Source organism: Aspergillus eucalypticola, assembly GCF_003184535.1.
Source record: "Aspergillus eucalypticola CBS 122712 chromosome Unknown BO83scaffold_5, whole genome shotgun sequence".
Lineage (NCBI taxonomy): Eukaryota > Fungi > Ascomycota > Eurotiomycetes > Eurotiales > Aspergillaceae > Aspergillus > Aspergillus eucalypticola.
The window spans coordinates 1,041,507-1,053,281 of NW_020290279.1; the positions used below are offsets into that span (position 1 = coordinate 1,041,507).

Below are 11,775 nucleotides of genomic sequence, written 5' to 3' on the forward strand. Positions count from 1 at the left end.
CCATCGGGCTTCTAATCATCAGTCCACTGCAACTTCTGTCAAATCATTTTTAATATTTGGTATTACTTGCAATTTCCTTTTTTTCCTTCTCGTTTATATAAGATGTTATTAATTGATCCAATATTCGAAGTTGGAAGTAACACAAAAAGACATACATCAGCTGAGATTGATGGAGCTGCATGTGATAAATTATGCTTATATGCAGGCTAGATTAAGTTTGTTTTTATTGTTAAGATCCGTGGATCTTTTTCTCGGAGGTCTGTGATATTATGGCTCGATAGACAGATTGTCTCATTCAACTCTGTACATTCCCCGGCATCGATGCTCTTTTCAATAATCTTCCATGTATATACTACTTACCACAGGTCCTATACTGGCCTGATTGTTGTTCTTGCTGTCAGATTTACTACTACTTGTTCCAATTTATGTGAGTCATGCACTATATTACTGTAATGCAGATGGATGATGGAACCCAGCATCTGGTAGTAGGAGTAGTAGGACTGATTTCTGTGAGTTACATTGTTTCCAATCTTGAAAAGACCATTAAAACCATGTGCAATACAACCCTTGCTGCGCGGGCATCACGCAGCTATGTGTTAGCCGGACAGGTAAGTGGTCAATCATTGAAAGTGCGTCTATACTTTGGATTATATGTTGTTCATCTGTGGAGCAGTACTAGTTGCTGTTTTTGTCAGTGAAGGGTGCACATGGCCTGGTTAACAGGGACTTGGGTCTGATTCTTCAGTATGGACATGTAGGGGATAATGTGAGGTGGCTGCTGACATTATATATTATGGCCATCACCATGTCGAATTTAGAGCGAATTGTACTACTATTTGGAATGCCAGATTATTTTCAAAGCATAATAAGACCGATCGGTACTTTCAGTATTCTCTACTACTATATATTTTGAGGGAGACTGGCTTCAATCTGTGGTTTTCCAATTGGTGTAGGTTAGTTGTGTTCAGTTTCATCACATCGATAAAATCCTACATTCTATTGGGGGTGTATTGAAGCTATTTGATTTGCACATATGAAGGGAAAATGAAATATCATATTTATTTCCCTATTTGTGTGTTCGTTAGTTGCCACATGCGCTATGGCGGTATGGTTATAGTGCGACTTCTTGTTTTGCGTCTCCGGATTGTATCTAACACTTATCAGCGGTAGTCATGACAGGAAACGAATAAACAACTGATAACAGATAATTCTAGCCTCCCACAGCGAGATGAATGAACGGAGGATCGAACGAATCCCGAACGGACGGAATCTGACCGGAAGCTTCATCCAATCCGCCTTCAATCAGTGCGGGGGTGACATGCAGCTCTTCATGGACAGTTCATCGATTCGGCCCGCCGTTGCACTCTCACACATGCTCCGCTTACCCAAATCCAGACGGTTGACGAGTAGAATTGTATTTACACCCAATCTCTCGATAGACCCTGTCGCGCAGCGTGTTGACTGGGCCCAAAGGGAGTTCGCTACATAAGGCGGACCACCGACCCTGGCCCAGAATACGCAGGCCACCGACAGCGACCGAAACTATCGTCCCACCTTTCACATCTAGTCTTGCATTCATCGAGAGACAATGTCACTTCACCCTCTTGACCCCGCTACCGCGGTCGAGATCGAAAAGGCTACCACCTTGGTCAAAGACGCTTATCCTGGGATTCCCCTGCACTTCAAGGCCGGTGGTCTGCAAGAACCACCCAAGGCGGCTCTGCTCGAATTCCTGGACGCTGAACACAACAACAAACCCCTACCTTTTCTGCCAAGATGCATATTCCTCAACTGGTACATTAAAAGGACGCCTCGGTTATTCGAAGCAGTGGTGGATGTAACCAATGGCACCTTCGTTCGTCATGCTGAGCTTCCCCGAGACTTCCATGGTCCGGGCGACCGAGCGGAGATGAATGAAGTAGCCCAGGCTGTCATGGCTGATCCTGCAGTGCAGGCGGAGATTAAGCGCCTGCAGATTGATGACACTACAGTCGTCCTCGACCCGTGGGACTATGGTGTGGATGGCGAGGATACACAGACGAGGCACGCTCAGGTGTTCATGTACATGAGAAACCCGGCAAATAACGATCCAGACTCCAATCACTACAGCTTTCCGCTAGACTTTATGGTTACTGTTAACTTGTGTGCCATGAAGGTGAAGAAGATTATCCGGCTTCCTCTTGGGGCCGATGAGAGCGTGACGCAAGGTTTCAACGTGCCTCATCGCCGTACGGCTCCAGAGGAGCCTGAATATGACCACCGTCTGCAGAAGACTCCCCCTCGGATGACATTGAAGCCATACCAGGTGGTTCAGCCAGAGGGTGCCTCCTTTACTGTCAAGGGTCATCTTGTTGAGTGGGAGAAATGGCGATTTCGAGTTGGTTTCAACTGGCGCGAAGGTATTATCGCATCCCAATTGGATAGACCGTTTTCTGACTATAGACAGGATTAACGCTGCATGACCTCTCTTTCGACGGTAAAAGCAATTTCTACCGTCTATCACTCGCTGAGATGTTTGTTCCGTATGGTGATCCACGCAATCCCATATACCGTAAGGCTGCGTTTGACCTGGGAAATGTGGGTGCAGGTGTGACGGCCAACAACCTGCAGCGTAAGTACTGGCTCCTTCATTTTTAGTATCCAAGCTTATTCGATCAGTTGGCTGCGACTGTCTCGGTATGATCAAGTATATAGATGGTCACGTCGTTTCAGTGGACGGCGACGCATCTCCCCGACCAAATGCAATCTGTATCCACGAAATCGACAACGGGATCCAATGGAAGCACACCAATCACCGTACTGGCAAAGCAACAGTAGTACGCAAGCGGCAATTGGTCCTCCAGAATATCATTACAGTGGCCAATTATGAATACATCTTCATGTGGTACTTTGACCAGTCTGGTGAAATCACCTTCGAGACCAGAGCAACTGGGATCCTCTCCACTCAGCCTATTGGCAAAGACGTCGTGGTCCCGTGGGGAACCCGGGTAGCAGATGGTGTCATGGCCCCGTACCACCAGCACTTATTTAGCCTTCGTATTGATCCTGCGATTGGCGGTGTGCACAACAGCTTTGCTTCCACAGATTCTGTGGCCATGCCATGGGACAATCAACTCAATCCCCTCGGTACAGGCTATGTGACAGAGCAGACGATTCTGGACCGAGCAGGTCATGTCGAAGACGATGTCAGCAAAGGCCGAGTCTTCCAAATCCTGAATGAAAACATCGAGAACCCGGTCTCGGGTACTCCGCTGGGGTATAAACTCGTTCCTCATAGGTCCCAGGTAAGGTCCTCCCTACCCAACGTCCCAGAATCAGCAGCAGATTGGAGGGACCAGAGATCAAGAACATGAAGCAGAAGTTATCGGACACAACATAAAGTAGTGATACTAATCCCAATTACCGAATACAGATGCTCCTAGCCAAACCCGGCTCCTGGCATTGGCGGCGGTCTGAATTCGCCGAGCACTCAATCTGGGTCACCCGGTATCACGACGACCAGCTCTTCCCGGCCGGAAGATACACAAACCAGTCGCTGGGTGGCACAGGGATCAAGTCCTGGGTTGAGTCCCGGGAGAATGTCCGCAACCAGGATATTGTCATCTGGCATACTTACGGTCTTACACACAATCCCCGTGTGGAGGACTTCCCAGTTATGCCGGCAGAGATTGTTCAGGTGCATCTGAAGCCTTACAATTTCTGTCTGTTCAATCCGACGAATGACGTACCTCCATCTAACCAGAAGGCGAATCAGAGTGTCGAGTATAAGGCGCCAGAGCCTGTGGGGTCTGTGTGCTGCAAGAGTAATTTGTAGGAGCTTTTGATTCGCTTGTTTTATTTGAGATGTGGAGGTTCGATCTCACAGATGACCAGTCTGGACCTATAATATCAAGCGGGCTGTTTTGGAGCTCGAATCTGTTAGTGGAACCATTTGAAACAAGTCATCCACATGTGGAGGTCTGAAACTTGGAGTATGCCTAGAGGTATCGCTGGCAAGGAAATCAAATCCGTGGGTGTCAAATGACGCACATAGAGCAACGAGAGAATATGAACAGGTCAGAAAGAATTCTTGAGACGTTCTTATTGATCATCATGTCTCCTTTGTCCCAATTACCAAAGCTCATCGCGTATGATCAGGATGGCAAACAAGTGATTTATCCTGTGTCTGCCCATCATTGAAACTGTTCACAAGATCGGCATGCTGCTACTGAGCTTAAATCCCCTAACAATAGAACAATGGTGTCATGAGCAGCAGCGGGGTTTATTCACACCTTCCCCAGCAAAATAAGGGCCGGCAAAAACCGACAAACGTTGGGAATGTAACGAGGGCGAGACTTCAGAAGAGTGGCGACGTCAACAACACCTCCTAGGCACTAGCCTACCAGCCAATAAGCGATGGAGCCCAAGGCAAACAAGGTTATAACTCTGGATTTGTTTGTAACGAATCCTTGGGTGACTGCAGTGGATGATACAACGTCGGTGGATTGTTTACTCCCCGAAGGCCTCGAAGCACGTGGCCGGAAGGGGGTTTTTGCGACGCAGTCTCTTCCCTTTCTCGCCCCTGCAGTCCCAGTCTCAACTGGGCACTGATCATTGTGGGCTGTGACGCCATTTCCCCCCCCCCCCCCCCGGGGTTCATGGCGGGGCAGTCAGTCTCTGTCGATAAGCTGCTTTTCTATTCATAGTAGATCCGCTAGTGAAGCTGATCTGGCTAGTGCACTCTGAATCTACCAGAGACTTTCGGGACCAGAGAAACAGGCCATTAGAGCAAGAGAAACACTTACTTAGCATACCATTCAGCATCGAAATATTGAATTACAAGCAAATCAGTGGCAGAGGGATGGAGTTATCCTTCATCATGAGCTCCTCCAGTCATGATGCTATTGATTTCGCGATCAATGACGGTATCTCCATGAATCATGGTGGAGAAGACTAGTGTTTCAACGCACAACGCTTCATCACTCATTACCTAAGATCCCAACGGACAATATGAGAGGCGGAATGTGCTGCCGCTGGAACCTGTCGCGGGGGTTTGGATGCTTTGGGGGACCTGGACGTGACCGGGGAACAAACCAGGGCACAGGAACTTATCTGAGAAAAGGTACTTACGCTGTGACGGCGAGTCAACATGCAAATGGAAAGCCTGGGAAGGGGGATGACGGGCTTGATCCTACCAAGGGAAATGTAATGTCGATCCATGAACTCGAGAATTCCAGAGTGACTAAGTGGCCACCCTGGCTGAGAGCCACCCCGAGCAAGACCAGACGTCTCAGCAGGGAGAAAAGAGGGGAGCGACGCCGCGTGGCATTCCAGGCCCTACTGGGACTGCAATGTTTAGGTTATGACTGACGTTGTGACTTGGAGTCCAGCGACAGACAGGCCAGGATTACGTGTTTCATCCATGGTCGAGCTTCTTTTCTCCCCACGGGTTGACGAGGCTTAATTCCTGCATACGACGGCTTTGGCCTACTCCTTCCTATTTGGGTATTTTGCTGCGGGTTTCTATGTCTCAACAAGTGCAGGGAATTCAGTATATAATGCATCGTGTCGCCCACATTGCAATCCAGATCGCCAGTCAAATGCATTCATCTGATACAATTTTGCTCAATTCAAAGACCATCCGTCTCCACAGCCCCCCAACACCATGTCTGCAGTTGCAGAATTCCTCCACCTGCCCACGACGGTAGTCCGTCGGGCACCCCGCCTCAGTGCGGGCATTTCTCAACTCACAAACCGACCGGCCATGCCCGGAAAGCTGGCAGCCATTTCCCACGGCAAGCTGCAACGTGAAGCTGCATCTCAAACCCCCGATCTTCGCCGCTGCCTAGGCCACCACAACATCCTTATCCGCTGCGTAAAAGCAGCCCAAGAAGACAATGCCCGAGTCATGAAAGAGACCTACGAAGATGATCCGGATCTGGCACCTTCAAGCGAGGAGTCTGAGTTTCCGCCCATCCGGACGCAGATCACCAACGCTGTCAAGACTATGGTGCGAAGCCGGCGTACTACCACAGCAGCCAAACCCTCAGATAACGGACTGGTGCGTGTGGAAGCACATGGTTCAGAGACGACTATACGATCGAAACGACGCGGGGTTCTTGCAACGATGTTAGGACTGAAAGGCAAAGGGATATTTCGGAATTCGCAGACGAGAGATAACCTACGAATGCATTCCGCTTTTTGATGGGAAATCGGTGCATGGTGTACCGGGGTTACATATTTTGGGATGGAGTTATGATCTGATTTGAGAGCGTTTACGAGACATAATGATGTGACGACTGTTATGACGCGCTACGATGAATACGTGGCTTATGAAGTTATCTAAGACTTAGCATATACAAACAACTATCATACACACAGAGTACTGGCAGATGTAGGCATTATGGGTAGACGAGACGTGTAATCGACCCAGTAAGCATCCTACCCATTACAGGCTTTCATACGAAGCAGATGTGTCCGTTTGTCTTCGTATAAATCAATCTTTACTATATTAAGGTGTCGACAAAATTATATTTCTGCTACTTTTTATAACAGGACTCATATGCTGATACTGGTTAATGGATGCACGTGAGTGTCCACACATGCAGGTCATGTCTCTTACCTTTCGGGAACCCACCGACTTTTCCAGGCTTAGAATAAGTAGTAATGATTGGCCTTTACCCAAAATTATCTCCTTTTCTTTTTAATTCCCACGGTGATTTTCTTTGTCATCTGCCTAGAAAAGAACCACGCAACTGCATTTTTCCTTAAGGAACCATGCATATCGGGCCCACTTACATCGGTCGCCCAGTAAGGTCTGGAAACATGACTGCCATGCACCTTTATGGGATTCCGACGTGGCCTGCATAAAGTGTTGCGGCCCAAATTTTCGCAGAGCCTTAAGGCTGTTAGATTAAGGTTAACCTATAAATTACGAAGGCTCATGTTAAAAGCATTCTGGCTAACACTCTCAATGTGGCTGTTGAGGTATCCTCACACCCTGTTCAGCCAAACAAAGGGACCTTCGAGAACCCTACTCTATACAAGATAATATGACAAGAAGATTCGAGTGCGGTTCCCCATCCCAAGCGTCTCAGGTAATGCCGCAATATTGTGAATATAGAAAGCCTCTGTCGGAGCTGAATGGAGCTACGCTGGATTTGTCAAAGTTGGTTGCGAAACGATTCCGCTTCCTAGTCATTGACTCGTTACTCAACGACCAAGTCTTGGAAATTACTTCCTTCTCAGCTCTACCAACAGATGGGGACCGTTTTGCCACGATTTCTTACCCATGGCAGGGCCTGACTCCTCTCGTGCCCCCTTCACTTGGCCAATTCTCAGTTAGAGGTGCCGAAAGTGGCGGGTCGATCAATGTAAATGTTCTGAGGACATGCTGCCGGGCTGTGAGACAATATCGTTATAGAATAGGCCCTTGTAACCTGTTGTGGATAGACCGCTTGTGTATAAAGCAGCAGGATAAAGAAGATAAAAATTGGCAAATCCGGCATATGTTCGATATCTACAGGAGCTGTGCCGTGTGCCTGGTTCTTCCTGGTGGCCTGGGAAGACTAATCGATCCGACAGAGCGATCAACATGGGCTCAGCGAGCTTGGACGCTACAGGAAGCGATTGCTCCACCAGTTGTGCTGGTTGTGTTTCAATGGAAATTTTCAGACTGGTACCTCAGTCATAACTGCGAACCTGTCGGAACAATAGAGCCATTCCATTCGGGTGCGTTATCATTGCAGGGTTTAGTTGTGGCGGTCCGCAAAGGGTTCTGGGTGAAGTTGAAATTGCGTCGCCCTGGGGACCCTGGGTACGATGTAGTGCAAGAAGAACTTTCACGACTACGCGGAATCGACAGCATATCATTCAGTGAGGGGGGGTCTCCATCAAGGCCCGGCTCGTCTCGATTTGAAGGTATGTTGAATGATACACTGTTTCTTCTCCTTGAGATATCCTACTCACATGTAAGTTAGAATTCTCGGATCATGAGCAGGACATGGTTGAGATCCGCTTTCGAATGCAGACCATTACAAGGGATCAGGCATACCTTCTTTGGCTTACCAGAGAGGCATCAAAGCCAAATGACTTGAGTGAAGTTAACAGCGATAAACTACAAGTGGCTTTGTGGAAGGCAACATGGATACGAAGTTCTTCTCGGCCAGTTGACATGGTATTTAGTATCATGGGGCTGTTCGGTGTGAGCCTAGATCCCAGCAGATTCCACCGAGATGACCGGGTGGGAGCAACCCTGGCCCTGGCCTCGGCTGCGCTGCAGAAAGGTAGTTCTGCTGCATGGCTTGGGGCATATCTCGAGTTAAATCCATGTCCCTTCATGTCTAGCTTTCCCTCAATTCCAAACACTTCGGAAAGTGGAGGCTGCACTATTCGAACAGCCACCGGTTTTATGAATGTCGAAGATCTGGTAAATGTGATGAACATTATATTGCCGACACGCTCAGCTACGCTCGATAGTCGAGGCTATTTGCATCTCAAAAGCCAGGCATTCCCCCTCGTTCGAAGCGAGGAAGGTTCAAGCTCATCTGCAAATCGCATATCTGCTCAGAATGGGGCATGGGTCCTCGATCCTTCAAATAAAGGACACAGTCGGTATTATGCAATCACAATCGGCAGAAGAGCATGGATTGTACCGGGTGAGGAGCCTTGCTTGGGATTCGCAGATCCCATTGTGCTGATTATCGTTAAACGACATTCCACGAAACCCGACTTATTCCACAGAATATCCCATGCTAGTGTCACAAACCATTTTATTGCAAACTGGGGGGAGTATGAATTTGCTATTGGGGGTCCAAACAAATTTGGCTCGTAACCAGTAGCCATTGGAAAGACACCCGGCATTTCTCCATATTCAGGCCCCATTACAATTTTTTCTTTTAAAAAACAAAAGAGAGACTTCATTTGGCTATTCGTGAGTTTTTTATAGTATATTTTGATGGTATTATTATACCTACAAGTAACACCCTAACACCCCAACAGCAGCTTTGTGGTGCATAGCATGCCCCTCAGCTGCATTTTCCTTCCAGCAGGAATCACGCTGCCTTCGGGGGAGAGTATGGGCTGGTTGGATTATATTTTTGATTGAATCAACGTTAAGCAGTGAAATATTTAGATGTATATGAGAGAAATAATAATAGAACTATCACGTTCTATAGTTTCTCTTCTTTGAGGGAAACTTTCTTTGGTTTTAGAAGACTCAATTCTCGATTTATCTGTCAGTGCAAAATTATACAAAGCTGAGATTTTGACTGTTGAAGATCCTACCAAGTCTATGCTCTAGATTGCGCAGTTAAACAGAGTGATTATCAAGTATCACTATCGTCGGGGATATTTAGTGTGCAGAATCCCCACCACCGCAGATTACTCTTTCATTTCTTCCAACCCAGACCAAGAGAATCAAATCCCACCACAACAAAACGCACGACTGTCCTGGCAATAAGTGGAGAAAAATTCCCCTCACAAACCACCCCACCAACTAAACAAAATTCTCCGTTAGCAGCAATAACAACAACAGCAACAATGACATGCCTATTCTCCCGCCAGTAACCAAGTGGGGATGACAAGTTCCTACCCGGTGCCTTTTTAGCATCACTCACGCCCAAATCTGCCCAATAACAACCCACCCTCAACAACCGCCAACACATCAAGCTTATACCATCTTCTCCACCCAAACCACCAGATGAAACATGGCACATGGAATGGACTGCATTGGGTTTCAAGCACCTTCAGCTTGATGTGTTGTCATGTCATTGGCCCAAGGGAAATCATCATGGGGTGGACAGCTCATAGGGTATGAGTTGATGTCTTACTCACTCACTGAGTGAATAATGCATTGCTGGGGGGGAGGTAAAGAAGAGGAGGGTAGGGTTAGGTATATCCTGCGTGTTCCCCCCCCTGTTGCATCTTTAGAATCTGTAGTGAATTTTCTCCGTTACTTTGGTCCGGTCGTGTTAGCAACTATCGTGCTGATGCTTGACCGTTTGACTTGAACCCATACTTCGACATTCTGGAGGTCATCTTTCAATACTATTTCTTGGCTGAAGAAGAAGAAGACGACGACGAACAACAAGAAGAAGAAGAAGAAGAAGAAGAAGATTTGAGCGTTAGTGTTAGTATTAGTTGGGATAAGTCTACTACTTCAACTACCACCACTACTGCAAGTACGGCTACAGATATGGTCGCCGGCGGCAACACCAGCAACATGTCTGCTAGATATACTCCCAACGTGAAGCCCGAGTTCGACGACGATCTCGAGGAGTATGAGCAGCCCGAGCTATCGTGAGCATCACCCTCCTCCTCCACCACCTCCACCTATCACAACCACCAACTAACCATACATCATCTACACCGCACAGCCCCTACGAAACCCGCCTCGTAATCGTCCTCCTCGGCCCCAGCGAACGCAAATTCTCCATCCCCGAATACTATCTCAAGCAATCTCCCGTCTTCGCCGACATCCTAAGCACCTACCCGAACTTCATCACCCGAACAACCCCCTGTATCGCCCTCCCAGACATCGACGACGACATCACCCACACAATCGTCCACTACCTACACACCGGCACGTACCAAACCCTCCGCCACAGCGGCGACTGGACCAAGACGGAGTACCGACGCAGCGTGCTCGCCTACGCCGCGGCATCCAAATACGAGCTGAGCGGCCTACTAACCCTATCCAAGAAGTACATGCAAAAGCTCGACAAAGACCTCTCCATCTTCGACGTCCTCAGCGTGGCCAGAAAAGCCATCACCAAGATCCCCGACTGGGACCAGTGGTTCTTCAGCGTCTATGTACGGAGCCGTCTCGCCGCGGCGTTCGATGAAGATGAAGATCTCTTCGAGAGCCCGCGGTTCCAGTACCTTCTTGGCGCGGAGCCCGGGTTCGTGACGTGCTTGGTGCAGGCCATGGTAGCTATTTACGAGGCGAAGTTGTCGGAGCTGAAGCAGTATCCTAGGATAAATGGGTACCATCATCATGATGACCAGGACGAGAATCACAGGGAACAGCAAGATCATGAAATCAGTAATGGTGGATACATGGAACCCATACCCACCAGCCCCGGACGAAACTACAACAAAGCGGTGATCTTCATCGAGGAAACCATGTCAGACAGACAACCGTCAGAGGGCGGCGCCCCCTCGGATGCAGGGTACCCGGACTCAATCCAAGACGAGCACCCCCTCACCACCACAAGAGAACACATGGAGGCTTTCCCCGAGCTAACAGATGACGTATACGTCCCCGAAGCACAACAACAGGAGGAGCGTTACGCCCCGACTGAAGAGACGATCGTCGAGGAGCCCAGCCCCGAGCCTGAGACGAAGTCGCACGCGCTAGAGAAAGACATGGTCACTGAGCGGTGGGGTGCATGGCGCAACTGGGCGAACAAGGATAGGGACTGGTACAGGAACGACATGCATGATGGAGCGACGCCGGAGAAGCCTACTGCTGTTCCTGAGCAGCAGCAGCAGCAGCCGCCGCCGATCGAAGATCCTGTCCCGGAGTACCCTGAGATGCAGCGGTCTGTGACAGAGGAGACTGCTGCGACTGAGAATGTTCCTCCGGCTGAGAATGTCAATGTTAATGGGAAGAAGCTGGGGAAGAAGAGCCGTAAGAAGAAGATGCGGGCGCTGTTTTCCTCTGCTGAGGAGCCGAAAGCTGAGTTGCAGACTGCATACTAATTGGTAGTTGGGGTGGAGTAGGGGGATATGGTAAGACTGTACAAAAGCTATGGCGTTTGGGATTTGGTTTAGTAGAATGTTGTCAATGATGAT

General features: G+C 48.6%; 4 protein-coding genes across 4 annotated transcripts; all 4 read left to right on the top strand.

Moving 5' to 3' along the window:
• Window positions 1-1,588: 1,588 nt before the first annotated feature.
• On the top strand, window positions 1,589-3,814 carry BO83DRAFT_396509 (copper amine oxidase; the record flags this gene model as incomplete). Its single annotated transcript, XM_025533138.1, has 4 exons — window positions 1,589-2,399; window positions 2,447-2,611; window positions 2,659-3,284; window positions 3,413-3,814. The coding sequence occupies 4 exons, from the start codon at window positions 1,589-1,591 to the stop codon at window positions 3,812-3,814; spliced, it is 2,004 nt and encodes a 667-aa protein (XP_025391244.1).
• Window positions 3,815-5,348: 1,534 nt separating this feature from the next.
• BO83DRAFT_414991 (uncharacterized protein) lies at window positions 5,349-6,343 on the top strand. The gene has a single exon (XM_025534607.1). The coding sequence runs from the start codon at window positions 5,645-5,647 to the stop codon at window positions 6,182-6,184; it is 540 nt and encodes a 179-aa protein (XP_025391245.1). The 5' UTR covers window positions 5,349-5,644; the 3' UTR covers window positions 6,185-6,343.
• Window positions 6,344-7,480: 1,137 nt separating this feature from the next.
• On the top strand, window positions 7,481-8,812 carry BO83DRAFT_406203 (uncharacterized protein; the record flags this gene model as incomplete). Its single annotated transcript, XM_025533866.1, has 3 exons — window positions 7,481-7,710; window positions 7,959-8,407; window positions 8,486-8,812. Exons 1-3 carry the CDS (start codon window positions 7,488-7,490, stop codon window positions 8,810-8,812), a joined length of 999 nt encoding a protein of 332 aa, XP_025391246.1. The 5' UTR covers window positions 7,481-7,487.
• Window positions 8,813-9,935: 1,123 nt separating this feature from the next.
• BO83DRAFT_203406 (uncharacterized protein) lies at window positions 9,936-11,716 on the top strand. The gene is made up of 2 exons (XM_025526652.1): window positions 9,936-10,278; window positions 10,356-11,716. Exons 1-2 carry the CDS (start codon window positions 10,175-10,177, stop codon window positions 11,680-11,682), a joined length of 1,431 nt encoding a protein of 476 aa, XP_025391247.1. The 5' UTR covers window positions 9,936-10,174; the 3' UTR covers window positions 11,683-11,716.
• The last annotated feature ends 59 nt before the right edge of the window (window positions 11,717-11,775 follow it).

Excerpts from the sequence above, each read along its gene's own strand:
- BO83DRAFT_414991 (XM_025534607.1), top strand. The coding sequence starts at position 5,645 with ATGTCTGCAGTTGCAGAATTCCTCCACCTGCCCACGACGGTAGTCCGT.
- BO83DRAFT_203406 (XM_025526652.1), top strand. The coding sequence starts at position 10,175 with ATGGTCGCCGGCGGCAACACCAGCAACATGTCTGCTAGATATACTCCC. Across the intron at positions 10,279-10,355 it reads TATGAGCAGCCCGAGCTATC|CCCCTACGAAACCCGCCTCG; the intron begins GTGAGCATCACC and ends TACACCGCACAG.